At 45.2% G+C, this 14,939-nt stretch overlaps 1 protein-coding gene across 5 annotated transcripts in view; it reads left to right on the forward strand.

Annotated features, from left to right (window-relative positions):
- SCN8A (sodium voltage-gated channel alpha subunit 8) overlaps positions 1–14,939 on the forward strand; it is a 177,954-nt gene extending 163,015 nt beyond the window's left edge. For all 5 annotated transcript variants that reach the window (XM_067009311.1, XM_067009312.1, XM_067009314.1 and 2 more), the window contains exons 22-27: positions 1,309–1,593; positions 3,426–3,479; positions 4,001–4,138; positions 5,126–5,230; positions 8,149–8,419; positions 11,429–14,939. In XM_067009311.1, coding sequence (XP_066865412.1) covers positions 1,309–1,593; positions 3,426–3,479; positions 4,001–4,138; positions 5,126–5,230; positions 8,149–8,419; positions 11,429–12,576 — 2,001 coding nt within the window. In that variant the 3' untranslated portion in view covers positions 12,577–14,939. The remainder of the gene's footprint in view (positions 1–1,308; positions 1,594–3,425; positions 3,480–4,000; positions 4,139–5,125; positions 5,231–8,148; positions 8,420–11,428) is intronic.

Below are 14,939 nucleotides of genomic sequence, written 5' to 3' on the forward strand. Positions count from 1 at the left end.
TGCACTGAAAAGCGAGCGGATGGAGGAAGGTGGTGAGACTTGTCACCTCCTTCTAACAAAACATTAGAAGACTTTGTTTATATCCAGGGTCTTTATTTTAACTCCACTTATCCTCCTAGGATACCAGAAAAAGGAAGAAACATGCTTCCCATTTTAGGGTCACCTTTCTGGGCCTTAGCAGTCCTGCTTAAGACAACAGCAAGTGAGAATCAGGGAAGAAATGAACACCAGCTTTGTTTTCTGCCCCACCCGCCTGAAATGCTATTTTTGTAAAGCACTTTGAACTCTTCTAGTGAAAACTGCTGCCACAGTGGAAGTGTTGTCTAGCTATTCTCATCTATAGTGTGAAGCAAAATCAAAGTTAAAAACAACACAGAAACTTTGATTCCTGAGGGAGCTCCTTTCCCTTTGCTTTTTTTCACTCCTGAGCTTACTGTAGTCAGCGATTTTTAACAATATGCCAGCTTTTGGGTTTCAAGACCAGTGATCTAACCCAAAATTCTCCCAAAAAACCCAAATTATTCCTTTTTCTAATAATACATTGTGAAGAGTTGAGTCAAACCCCGGATTGAGCAGAGAGACACCACCAGCATTAGCCAAGCAGAGGGCGACTCAGATCTAGAAGCCTGCAAAGTCAGAAAAAAAAAAAAAAGCCTGAAGAAGAATAATGAATCTTGCATGAAAAACACAACTGTTCAGATTTTATTTTATACTGTTTGGTAGAGGGAATATAGCTTTTTTTTTTTTTCTTGAGCCTGCAAAAAATGCATGCTCAGCTCTTGCCTGAAATAAGATAACTGGCCTTGCACAGTCATAAAAGAGACTTTATGTACCGTTGAGTGATTCACTGCTAACTCCACAGGGTAGTTCTCTGTGATTTTGAACAATCTCACCTTGCTTTGCAGAGGGGGAATGTCTGTGGAAAGGCAACTAGTGAGCTTGAAATCACTCACATTTTCCCATGGGGGGGACTATTTTATGAGTTGATGAGAAGGGACACTAGACAATGAAATAATTTTTTCGGTCCCAGGTTGATGCCTAGGAGAGAGACCTAGGTCAACTTGGGCAGGGGAATTTGTGTTCAATGAAATAAATATGTAATTTTCAGAATTCCTCAAAATATATTTCATAGATATACAAAATTTGGGTCCTGCTTATGGATCTGTCTGGTTACCCTAATTTCAAAGGGAACATAATGTTTCCATAGTCAGAGCAAGCCACAAAGTGTCATTCCCCTCCTGGAAATCAAAAGAGTGTGCGTGCTTCTACTTCTTCCCGACACTCAGCAACCTCCCCCTTCCAATGCAGGTGGTGGTGAATGCCTTGGTGGGCGCCATCCCCTCCATCATGAATGTGCTGCTGGTGTGTCTCATCTTCTGGCTGATTTTCAGCATCATGGGCGTTAACCTGTTTGCTGGAAAGTACCACTACTGCTTTAATGAGTCTTCTGAAATCCGATTTGAAATTGAAGATGTCAACAATAAAACTGAGTGTGAAAAGCTCATGGAGGGGAACAATACAGAAATCAGATGGAAGAACGTGAAGATCAACTTTGACAACGTCGGGGCAGGATATCTGGCGCTTCTTCAAGTGGTAAGGATTGTTTTTAGTCCTATGAAATCCAGAAGGCTAGCAGAAATCTCATTTGGTTCCTTCTCAACCCTGTGTCCAGAATCAGGATTGCTGTTAATAGGTCAGAGGACAATGTCAATTTCCCAAACCAGTGCCAGGGAGACACCTTTCCTGAGTACTCTGACATCTCCAAAACCTCAGCCAAGGGAATCTCACTGTGCTCAGAAGCAGAGTTCTGCTTAGCAACAAATAAGGATTCCTGCAGCATAATAAAGTTGCAGAGAGATCACCATCTCTCTCCATGACAGAGTATGTAGTTATAGAGAAAGAAAAAATAAAGTAGGTAAGTGCATAGACCAAAAAAAAAAAAAAAAAAAAAAAAAAAAAAAAATTGATGGAGCAGAACAATCCCACGTAACAGCCACACTAGAGTTAACTAAATATGACAATATGATGGCGCTATGATGCCACTACTCATGCCAGCTCAACCCCAGAGAAAGGTCTCAAGTTAATGTATCACAGTGAACAATGAAGCATTCCATCACGTCTAGTTTTCTCTTCCTCTCTGGTCGATTTTGTGGAGTGTTTGACAAGACAGTAGAGTACAATGAAAGCTCCTAGTCTTTGGACTCAAACAGATGTAGGTTTGAGCCACACTCTGGTATTTACTGGATATGTAACCTTGGACAAATTACTAAACCTCTCTGAGTCTATTTCTTCATCTGTTAAATTTGAGTAATAATACCTTGCATGGTAGTTAAGAGGATTCATGATAATTTATTAACATTTCTTAGCACAATGCCTGGCACGCAGCAGTGCTTAATTAATGGTATTTGCTATTATGTTTCTTTGTTACTATTACAACTGTCCCTACGTCACAGAGTTGTTGGGAGTATTAAATGTGATCGTGCAGGTGAAGCTCTCAACTCGGCCTTGCGTATAGTAAGCAGTTGCCGTTAGCTTGTAGGAATTAATGGGGTGAGCAGCGGTTTATCCCACTCCAGAGCTCTTTAGCTGTTCTCTCCCAGTTCAAGAAATTGGACCCACAGATTGAACCTAAATTGGAGCAGCTCCAGGAAACCAGTGCACGTCACCCATGTGCACTATTGAGTCCCCCCTACATGCAAGGCACTGTACTTGGGCAGTACCGGGGCCATCAGATGAATAAAGAACTGCCCAGGCCCTGAATAAACTTAGAATCTGGTTAAGTAAATAAAACATAGAATGAAAGGAAAACATGGAGACTGTTAAACTGGTTACCCGTATTAGTTTCCAAAATCAGGTTAGGTATAGTGGGAGAATTGGGAAGGGGCTGCCTAGGATGAAGCCAGTGTTGCCACTACCATAGGCTAAACATGTGTATCTTAGTAGGGGGAAAGTTCTGACCTTGTTTTTTTTTTTAATGCAACTATTAATTTTTCAGATCCCCCCCCCACTGCTTGTTTAACACCTTTTTAAAAAAATGACTCCTTCGAAAAAAAAAAAAAAAAAAGACTCCTTCGTGGAGCGGTAAGTTCTAAGTAACCTCAGTAGATTCCTGCCACTCATAAATATGAGTTTGCCCTAGCTTTAGGCGACCTTCCCAGACCCATTTTAAAGACCTTTTGTAAAAGTGTTGATCCAGTTACCACTGTCCACGTGTTTCTCTGCCAATCTTTGATGTTATATTCAGGGCTCAGACAAAGCTCCCTTGGGACCTGTATTAACAAACAGAAAATTCTGTGTCCACGTGAGGCTGCCCCCAAACTCCCTGACTTGTGTTCTCGCTGAACCTAAGCCTGCCTTTGGGACCCTGCCCAGACTCCCACCCACCCCCTAACAGGCACAGTCTAATGACTGACTCTGTTTGCCAGGCAACCTTCAAAGGCTGGATGGACATCATGTATGCAGCTGTAGATTCCCGAAAGGTAAGGTTATACCTGGTGAAACCACAACCTTCTTAAATGGTCAGAAAGCAAGCAGCATGGTGGAGCTCGCTCATCAAGGAAGAGAGAGAGGGTTAGAACACTTTTTTGCCTGTCTCACTGATTATAGATCACTTTCCTCCTCTCTCAATGAGTCATCACTCTCTTACAGTGCCTCCAGATGGTTAGGCTGTTGGTTTTACCTGGCCCTAATGGAGCTGTCTGCTCTTCGGTGCTGATTCGAAATAAGTGTGGCTCCTAGCAGACAGCCCTCCCCTCCCCCTCGCCTCACGATTTGCATATTTTCCACATATGTCATGGAAGGCATAATGCCTCCTCAGGGCAGGACCTGCCAGTGTGGAGAAGGAGACAGGCAGAGAGAACCCAGGGCTCCCCTACCCCAGCTGGCTCAGCAGCTCAAGCAGTCAGCGGGGCTGATGGCCTTGGCATGTCGGAATCCCCCACCTGACCCCCAGGCTAGGAGCTGTGACTCTCTCTTTTTTTTTTCTCCTGTCCTTTGACAGCCTGATGAGCAGCCTAAGTATGAGGACAACATCTACATGTACATCTACTTTGTCATCTTCATCATCTTCGGCTCCTTCTTCACCCTGAACCTGTTCATTGGTGTCATCATTGATAACTTCAATCAACAAAAGAAAAAGATAGGTCTCCTCCCCACATTGCCAGTGGCCGGAGGTCAACCCGGATGAGAGGCACTTCTGTCCCTCTCTCTAGAGAGAAATGCCTCTCTCCCTCTAAAATCGGTATCGTCACCTCACTGTGGCACTGGCCCCACTGTACATTATTCCCAACCAGCTCGTTCTGTTCTGCTGGATTTTGCAGTGTGTGGTTTACCACATCTACTAGACCAGACTAGCCATTTACTGGTACCAAATTTACTAGCAATTCCTGAGGCTTTTTACTAGGTTTGGCCTCCCACCAGAGGGAGGTAGGGTCAGAGAGGGTCTAGTGACAGCTGAGAAGGAAAGCAGCAGATGAACAGCCTTAGTGAGCAGTAGAAATTGTCTCGACTTGTCATTATCTGTGTTAATCCCTGGGATGTGAGGGATCAACCTTGGAAAGCTCACTTCCTTTCCTGGTCCCAGATCGTTAACAATTTTTCCAAAGCAAATAAGATTACTCTTGTCATTCGTTTTATAAATCGAGCCTGTCCCAACGAACTCCAAGGAGCTTCCCAAATTGTTTGCTCCCACCAAGACTTCTAAATTTTTAATATTGTCGGAAATAAATGGGCCATTAGCCAGGACTTGAAAATCCTTTCATTTTAAAGTGCTTTTTTGAGGATTGTGTCAGGAAAGTAGGCCCCCCCCAAAATTTACAAAGATGTGTTTAGAGTCATGGCTCTCAAGCTTATCCTTCCCTGGGGGTCTGTTACTCCATTTCCTTCCTTCTTTCCTTCCTAGCCCCTAGCAGGTCTCAGAAATCCCAAGCTGAAAACAAAGGTATCTCTTCGAATTAGATTAGTTGTCCGAGGTCTACCTCACTCTGGGACAACCATTAGCTAAACTGACCTCTGGAGAAAGTAAAGGGGGTAAATCCCCCTCGGTTCTCAGGGTTGCAGCTCAGGTACAAACTTGTAGCGTGTGAAAGCCAGTTGTAATTGCACGTTCTCTCTTTCCCTCCTTTACTTTGGAGGTCAAGACATCTTCATGACCGAAGAACAGAAGAAGTACTACAATGCCATGAAAAAGCTGGGCTCAAAGAAACCACAGAAACCCATCCCCCGCCCCCTGGTGAGTGCATTGTGCGGGTCCGGGGCAGAGTGAGGCCCCACGTGGAAAAAGACACGGCTAGAGTTAGTGCAGAGGGAGGAAAGGGGCAAATGATGGGCGGCCTGTGCCCTCCGATCCTCTCCTCGCTGTCCCAGCCAAAAGATCTGAGCAAGGGAATTCGCTGGCCGTCCAGTGGTTAGGACTCTGTGCTTTCACTGCCGAGGGCCCAGGTTCAATCCCCGGTCGGGGAACTAAGATCCCGCAAGCAGGGATCTGAGCAAGACAGCAGAAGAACAGGGGTTAAGGTATGGGATGGCTTTTGCATTTGCACCTGACCTTTCCTCTGAGGCATCCTTGGGCAGCAGCAGAGAATCAGCATGTTGACCACATTGGCTGTGACCCTGGTAGAGAGATGTTTTAAGAGACCCACTAAAAATTAACAAAGGAAAGTAAAATGAGAGCTGATCTCTTTCCTACCAGTACGAGATAGGATTTGGTCATTATTTTCTCGGCTCTCTGCTTAGCAAGTAAGTCTTTGCAAGGATGTGCCTGAAAGCTAAGCTAATGCCTCTTTCTGGTTACCTGTGGGAGCAGGAGAGGGTGAAGCTAGGAGAGTCTGTGACCCGACTTCCTCCCTTGAACTAAGCCTTTTGTAAAACAGATTTGGGGACTGGGATTCTGCTTGACCGTGTTGGTGGTGGTTCTCTTGCTTCAGAGAAGGAGACGCTGTGCTCCTGAAGCCATACATCCCGTTGAGTGGGACATGACCCCCAAAAGCCACGCTCAAAGTTCCTTCTTCTGTAACTTTTATTTAAAGTAACTTTTTAGGGAATTCCCTGGCGGCCCAGTGGTTAGGACTCCATGCTACCACTGCCGGGGCCCAGGTTCGATCCACGGTTGGGGACTGGGATCCCACAAGCTGTGCGGCGTGGCCAAAAATAAATAAATAAATAAAGTAACTTTTAATTTAAAACAACAACACAGCAGAACTCTTAAAAGCTTACCTGGCAACCTAATTTATAAAAATGAAAGTGAAGCTACTTCGTTTGAATCAAGAGTGGGAGTCCCAGAGCATTTTCCTGACTTAACCCCACACACCCTGTTCCTGGCATACCCCCCTCACCAACTGTTGAGGGAGAGAAAACCCTAGGGCTTTGCAGAACACTTTGAAAACCACCAAGTTAAGTAATCCTGAAAATAAGCACGAGCTCAAGTGCCTAGGTATCTAAAAAATCAGGGAGATCTTAAGAAAGAGAACATTTTTTATATTTCCTTGATGATAGTTTCCACTTTGTGATAGAAATGTGATCAGAGGGAATGCAAGAGGATTGCCATTTCTAAAGTTCTGTTCAGTACTTTGCACGTGGGAACCTGAGCGTATTTTCTTCCACACTAAAATATAAACGCTCAGTGTGGTAGGAAGCATTAATAAAGACTTATTCCGCAAATAGTTACAGATCTCCTACCGTGTACCAGGCACTAGGCAAAAAGTGATGAACAAATTTAGACAACACAATCATGGAGCTTACAGTGTAGTGGGAATACAGATAATGAATACGTAAGCGAACAGTTATAAAATACAAGGACTTCTCTGGCGGTCCAGTGGTTAAGACTTCGCCTTCCAATGCAGGGGGTGCGGGTTCAATCCCTGGTCAGGGAGCTAAGATCCCACGTGCCTCACGGCCAAAAAACCAGAAACGTAAAAAAAAACCAGAAGCAATATTGTAACAAATTCCATAAAGACTTTAAAAGTGGTCTGCATCAAATAAATAAATAAAATGCAGAGTGTTGTGAGAAAAAGATTAACTGAAGGGCCATGACAGAAAATAATGGAGGCCTGGGCTGGGGCATCTCCTTTAACAGAGTCGTGGGAGAAGCCTCACTACGGCAGGTCTATTTGAGTGGATGAGAAGGTGCCAAAATGCTGGGGAAAGGAATCCTGGAAAAGCAAATGAGCCCCTAAAAGCAGGAAATATTAGCGCGGCCAGGTGGCGATGAACCAGAGGGGTGTGTGTGAGGTGAGCGGGGTCAGACTGTGGAAGGCATTTTTAAGTCGGGTTAACCACAGGAATTTTGTTGCAAGTCCAATGAGAAACTAGTGAGAGGTTTTAAGTAGGAGAGTGATGTGGTCCATTTATGTTTTTAAATAGTCACACTTGCTACCGTGTGGAGACTGCATTGGATGAGGGCAAGAGAGGAAGCAGGAAGACCAGTCAGGAGACCCTTCTAGAAGTCCCAAAGGGAAGATGATGGTGGCTTAGTTAGAGGAGGGCCACAGAAGTGGCATGAAGCAGGTGAATTCAAGGAAGAATCAACAGGACCTGCAGTGGATTCGATGGGGGATGAGGGAGAGGGAAAAGCAGGGATGACCCTCAGATTTCTGGCTTAGAGACTGGATCAATAACTGTGGTGAGAGAAGAGCAAGTTGGGAGAGGGGCAGAGGAAAGGAGGTAGCTCTGCTCTGGACTTGCTGAGCTTTAGACGCTTATGCATCATCCAGGAGTGATATCAAACAAGCAACCCAGGAGTTCAGAGGAAAGATACGGGCTGGAGAAGAAAACACTTGGGAAACTGAAGTACCTAGATAATATGTGAGTAGTGGGAATAGATGGTAGATGAGCTCTCCAAGGGAGGAAGAGGAGATTAAGAGAAGAAATGGCCAGCAAATGAGACTAAAAAGGGGCGGCTGGAGACGTAGGAAGACACCCAGAAACGTGTGATGGCACAGACACGAAGAGAAGAGTGGCAATCTTAGAAAACTCTCGCTGAGGGAATGTTGATGTTGGTCTTTGTCCATGCTCCTGATATCCTGATAGAGCAGCAGCAGAGAGCTGGCCAGTGTTCCAGCAAAGAAAACAGGATGGCAGCTCCCACAGTCTGCCGGGGAAGGTTTTCATGAAGCCTTTTCTGTTTTCCTCCCTCCCTCCCTCCCCACCCAGAACAAAATCCAAGGTATCGTCTTTGACTTTGTCACCCAACAAGCCTTTGACATTGTTATCATGATGCTCATCTGCCTTAACATGGTGACAATGATGGTGGAGACAGACACTCAGAGCAAGCAGATGGAGAACATTCTCTACTGGATCAACCTGGTCTTCGTCATCTTCTTCACCTGTGAGTGTGTGCTCAAAATGTTTGCCTTGAGGCACTACTACTTCACCATTGGCTGGAACATCTTCGACTTCGTGGTGGTCATCCTCTCCATTGTGGGTGAGTGGGGCAGGCGAGGAGGGGAAAGGCACCTGACTGGCCCCGAGGATGGGATTCCGGGGAGTGCAAAGAATGACACGGGGGCCGAAGGGCAGGCAGGTTACTCTCGGGTTACACCCAGGGGGGGCCCACCCCAAATTGCTGATATGGGTCAGCAAGTTTCTATGAGTCTTCATAGTAGTCTTGGATTGTAAATTTTGTGGCTGAAGAGGGGGAAAAGATTAGATTGGTTCTTGCTTTCAAAGAGTTTACATTCTAACCGGTAAGGTAAAAGAAATATATTTTAAAATCTGGCTACAATAGCAGTATAAAGTGGAAAAAGGCCTGGTAAGAGATTGTTAAGTTGGATATTAAGGAGGAACATCCTGGTGGTGACTGACAGCACCGCTGCTGACGGCAGTGCTCATTTACTAAGATTTTATGGTGCCAAGTAGTTGGCGTTTCTTCGCTTGTGTTACCTCATTCGATCCTTATGACAAGCCCAGGAAGCAAGGTATTTTACTAGCTTTGCTGTGAAGATGTTCAGCGTCACTCAGGAGGTGGCAGAGGCAGAACTCAAGGTGAAGGTGGTTTTTAACAGTGACCGTGTGGCATTTGCTTCACCCTAAGGGCCTGGAAGGGCTGATGTCCTGGCAGGCAGTGGAAATGCTGTCCTATTGATCGCCCTCCTCCAAAATTTCCTTGCCTTCCTAAAAGGCATCTCGAATGGTGAAACACTACCTTGGTTCCAGGTGGGTCTGACTGACTGACGCCAGCAGAGGCAGAGCACTCGAGACCCGGGGAACCAGCTCCAGAGCTGGTTTAGCAAGGTGGTGACCATGGCCACCAGAAGGCAGCTGCGCTCCCACTTTCTAGTTCTGTCCTCCAGAGCAGCGTGTCCAAAAATGTGTTGACTAATCGCATACGTTTCTCCCCGAGAAAAGAATCCCATGCTGAAATTACTTTGGGCAACGCTGTACAATACATTGAGTTTCCCTTTGGAGGGTCACAAGGCACATTAGCCTACAGGAGGCTCTTGAAAGTCTTGGAGTGAAGAATTCTGTTTAACACATCATCCCACCTTTATTCAATCACAACACCCTGTTTTCAAGTAATAATAATGTTTCTAAGAGTTTAGTGGAACATACTATGTGCTGGTCACCATTCTAAGTGCTTTACGTGGTTAAATTCATGTAACCCTCACAACAGCCCTGTAAGTGTCACGAGGAACCGAGGCACAGAGCAGTTACTGAGACATGCAACCGGTAAGCGGGCGAGCCCAGCCCCCTGGCCTCAGCTCCGCACTCCTAACCTCCCACAAGACACACTTTGGACCGTGCTGCCCTTGTCCACGTTTCTTAAACTTTTTTCTGCCCACCCATCACTAAGTGGGATGGAAAACCCACAGATGAAACCATGCCCCCTATTCTCAGATGGTACTTGAAAATAAGGAAGAAGAAGAGTTCCTTCTGATAACTGGGATTTCTTTTAATGTCATGAATCTGTTCAGAAACAAAAGTTAGAAAAAATCTTTTTAAATTAAGAGGAGTTTGGGTAAAACTCACCCTGGAACCTCCTGGAGGACCCCTTAAATGTTGATTCCACTGTCTGGATTGCCGTCTGCCCACCTCTCCCCCCTTTTCTCTGGGCACAGATACACATTCATCCTACAGAACCTTAGTGAGGCATCATCTCCTCTCTGAAGCCTTACTTGCCCACCGTGTACGGAATGCAAGTATTACGTACATTCCCTGACTTCTTATGGTCACTGGTTATGACTTAACTGAGAAGTAAAAAGAGGAGAGCTGAGAAATCATCTTGAGTCCTGGCTGAGGTAGAGATTTGCTTAAAAGCTGAAAGTTAAGATTCATAGCTTAACACCTTAAAACCTGCAGTTCACTACCCCGATATTTATGAATCCTTATGGTTGGAAGATATTTCCTTCTTTAAATGAAGAGGTGCTCACACTCTCTCGTGGGGGCCTCGACAGCAAGACAAGACACTGAAGGAAGAGCACGTGGTGTCACTGCCATGCCTTCATCTGTCATCTCCCAACCTTTCCATCTCCTCTTCCTTCTGTGGCCCCTCACTGGACTCCCGTTACCGCTCTTTAGTTTTAAAGGCAGGTGGTCTGGTGGAAGTGGACCCCTGGATGAATGTGAACAGAAAAAGGCCCTCCGATGTGTGTGTTTCACCCTCTACTTTTATATCCTATTAACATCTGGACATTTTTACCTGGTGATACTGGTTTTTGATTGATGGCTTTAAACACAAAAATCTAGAAGCTCTTCAGTTGAAAACTACTCCCGAGAGGTCCCTTTAGTTTGTAGGCTAGTTTGGTAGGGTAAGAACATGGGGCAGTGAGAACCAAAAATATCTTTTCAGAGCCAGGAAGAAGATGCCCTGAGAATTAGTGGCATTAGCAGACTAAGACTTCACAGCCAGAGGGTAGAGAAGTTACGGGGTGGAGCCAGGACTTCTCATTCACTGTTTGTGGATGTGGTAATTTGATAGCATTTTGGAGAAGAATCCATAACACCTCAGAAAGTTATGCACGGACAAACCTGGAAAAAAAAACGAATTTAACACCAGAGATCAACCTCACAAACATAATGTTATGTCTCAAAAGCAAGTGAGAGATCTAGAAAGAGAGATACGGTATAATTCCTTAAACGTAGTAGGATGCTACCTATATATTATTTATGGGTTCGTGCATAGCAAAATTATGAAGACACTGGGGTGATACCTGTCATCTGCAGGATAGTGGTTGCTTCGGGGGGTGATGAGTGGAAGCAAATTTTGTATCTGGGTGTTAGGTACCTAGGTGTCCATGTTCTTGTTTTCTCTGCTTCTCTATATGTTTGAGACGTGCGATTTTCTTTTGAGAAAATTTTTTATTATGAGGTTGAATGGTAAGGCACGCATTCTATAAAGTCCTTTGAAGTTAAGGGTTCCACAGCGCCAGGCGACATTAGTAAAGAGAAAGGGCATCTCCAATCTCAGTAACATATCTTCTCTTCCTCTTCTTAGGAATGTTCCTGGCTGATATAATTGAGAAGTACTTTGTTTCCCCAACCCTATTCCGAGTCATCCGACTGGCCCGTATTGGGCGCATCTTGCGTCTGATCAAAGGTGCCAAAGGGATTCGTACCCTGCTCTTTGCCTTAATGATGTCCTTGCCTGCTCTGTTCAATATCGGCCTTCTGCTTTTCCTGGTCATGTTCATCTTCTCCATCTTTGGGATGTCCAATTTCGCATATGTAAAGCACGAGGCTGGCATTGATGACATGTTCAACTTTGAGACATTTGGCAACAGCATGATCTGCCTATTTCAGATCACAACCTCGGCCGGTTGGGATGGCCTGCTGCTGCCCATCCTAAACCGGCCCCCCGACTGCAGTCTGGATAAGGAACACCCAGGGAGTGGCTTTAAAGGAGACTGCGGGAACCCCTCAGTGGGCATCTTCTTCTTTGTGAGCTACATCATCATCTCCTTCCTGATCGTGGTGAACATGTACATTGCCATCATCTTGGAGAACTTCAGCGTAGCCACGGAGGAAAGTGCAGACCCTCTGAGTGAGGATGACTTTGAGACCTTCTATGAGATCTGGGAGAAGTTCGACCCCGATGCCACCCAGTTCATCGAGTACAGTAAGCTGGCAGACTTTGCAGATGCCTTGGAGCATCCTCTCCGAGTGCCCAAGCCCAACACCATAGAGCTCATTGCCATGGATCTGCCAATGGTGAGCGGGGATCGCATCCACTGCTTGGACATCCTTTTTGCCTTCACCAAGCGGGTCCTGGGAGACAGCGGGGAGTTGGACATCCTTCGGCAGCAGATGGAGGAGAGGTTCGTGGCATCCAATCCTTCCAAAATGTCTTACGAGCCAATCACGACCACGCTGCGGCGCAAGCAGGAAGAGGTGTCAGCAGTGGTCCTGCAGCGCGCCTACCGGGGACATTTAGCAAGGCGGGGCTTCATTTGCAAAAAGACAACTTCCAATAAGCTGGAGAATGGAGGCACCCACCGGGAGAAAAAAGAGAGCACCCCATCTACAGCCTCCCTCCCATCCTATGACAGTGTAACTAAACCCGAGAAGGAGAAACAGCAACGGGCAGAGGAAGGAAGAAGGGAAAGAGCCAAAAGACAAAAAGAGGTCAGAGAATCCAAGTGTTAGAGGAAAGCAAAAATTAAACACTGTACAGATTTAAAACTTGCAAGCGAAAGATTGTTTACAAACTTCTTGAATATTATCAATGCAGAACAGCTGTGGAGGAGACACTTTAACCCGAAGATCTATACCAAACGTAGTCTGCTTACCATGTAACACGGTTGCATCTTGAGCAGTGACCTGCCAAGGGCAAAGGACCCTGCTCCCTGGACTCACAGATTTTCTAATGCTTGGGCAGGTGGTTACTGCATGTTCCACATCAGTCAATGCAACTTAGGACAAAACTAACAGGATACAAAAACAGAGGCGAGGCTGCCGGGACCAGTGTATTTCCGTTGCAGCCAAATGGATTTTATTTTTTTCATTCTGTTGATTCTCAGAAGCAGAAAGCATCAATTTAAAAGTTTGTTTGTTCATGCAAACTCTATTTGCATTCTTACATTAGTTAGGCTAAGCAGCAAAAAGAAAAAACACACACACTCACATTTAGCCCATGTCATTTAATTGTCAGTTTCTTTGACATAAGCCGCATCTTCTCCACATGGGCTTCACGTGGTTTGGAGATGGGTGGGGGAAAACAATCAGGTTTCTTCAGGCTGAGGAGGACTTGCTCAGGCCAATTCCAAACATTGTGCTCGTTCAATGCGTAGAAATGATTTGCATGATGGCATGCCGTGATCAGAAGTCATGCATGAGAACCATACCACAGGACACTATTAATCCTGTCCCCTGCACTGGGTCAGCCTTTGGACAGGACCCAGCCCTGCACCGTTCACTGTATTTGGAGGAAAAAAATGGTAAGCGTTCCATACCCGCTGCAATTCTTTCTGAATTCTTAGAAGTCTTTCGTACACCTTCCGGGTAGGGAAACATAACCAACCAATTGACTACCACCACCAACAAAAAACAAACCCAGTCCAACAAGCAGCTGGATCCGTTGTGTGTATATGTTTAACAGACATCTCTAACATAAGCCATTGTTGCACATTTTGAAAGATGAACTATTTAATGCTGCTCTGTGTCCCACACATGGGGAAATTGTGATCGCGAATGGCTTGTGTTAACATCACTGTAAAACCAAATCCTAGGGCTAAAAACAAAAATCAAAAAAATTTTTTTCATTTATATCTTGCAATATTTATGAGGATTGTTTAGCCTTCATACTGGAGAACTGACTTTTTTGGGGGTAGAGATAAAAGTGCTATTCAAAGTAGCATGTTATCTCTAGAGGGTCATTTGGGGGAACTTAAAACAACCTTTCGTTGGGGGTAAAGGGGTGCTCACTTCATCAGTATCACGTCCTTCTGCATTGTGGCTTTCTCTGGGCTTGGGTCCATGTGGAGAGGGGTTCAGATATTCTGAACAGGCCTCTCTTCTACAGAGGGGTTGTCACAGGCTGACACACTGCACGGTTCCTCTTGCCTCCATCACATTTTTCCACCAAGCAGGGCTTCCTTTACCCACAGAGGTGGGTGAGGGCCACAGCACTGGAGTTACGGCTGTGGTTTCTTTCATTTATTATTAGAATAAATAGTCACTGGTGGGACCTCAGTAGAGATGAGGCCGCCTCTGAACCCAGCCCACTTGGTTTCTTTATTGCATTGGTTCTCATGAGAAAGCGACTTAATATGAATTCTTAAGAAGTTCCAGCCTCCCCCAGCACATTCCCTTTCGGCCAGTTTTGCCATCTGCTTAGGGACCTGCCCATTGTCATTGGAGGGTGGCTTTGCGGGGGAGCGTCATAGCTTCCGTCTGTCTCCCGCTTCAGGGAAGACAGTTTTTAGTCCAGGGGTTTCTCATCTGATGACTAGATTTCAGAGCTAAGATGCTGCAGTTGAATGTGTCAGGAAGTCGATACAAAGAGTGAGGAGAGACTTCAGCATGCAAACCAAATCAAAATAAATTCTTTCTGAACCATAAAATGGAGGGAGAAAAACAACCCATAATCAGACACACCAATCTGCCTTGCAGTAGAAGCACTTTGGATGTAATTTCACAGTCCACCTGACTAGTTTTGCATAGAACAAACCACAGCAAGTCAGTAAGCAGAGCTTTCTATCTTGTTGGACCATTAGAAACTCTGTCCAGCTTTCATAAGCCTGCTTCTGCAGCACCATCCGTAGTACTTTTTGTACTACACCTGATACCAGGTTGGGAAGGCGTTTTTCTCGGCGACCCTGCTAACTGCTAGGATGAATGTATAGTAACGTGTACCGGCTACATCGTAAACAGCACAAAACAGAAGCTGACGTGTGGTTATTCTTTTTAAGAGAATTATAAATACTGTAATATATCATTTTATTTTATTGGCATGCCTTTTTGTAAATACAAATTATTAACTTATTAAATAGGAAATGGCTTCTGGCTTA

This window comes from Kogia breviceps, chromosome 12, assembly GCF_026419965.1.
Source record: "Kogia breviceps isolate mKogBre1 chromosome 12, mKogBre1 haplotype 1, whole genome shotgun sequence".
Taxonomy (NCBI): domain Eukaryota; kingdom Metazoa; phylum Chordata; class Mammalia; order Artiodactyla; family Physeteridae; genus Kogia; species Kogia breviceps.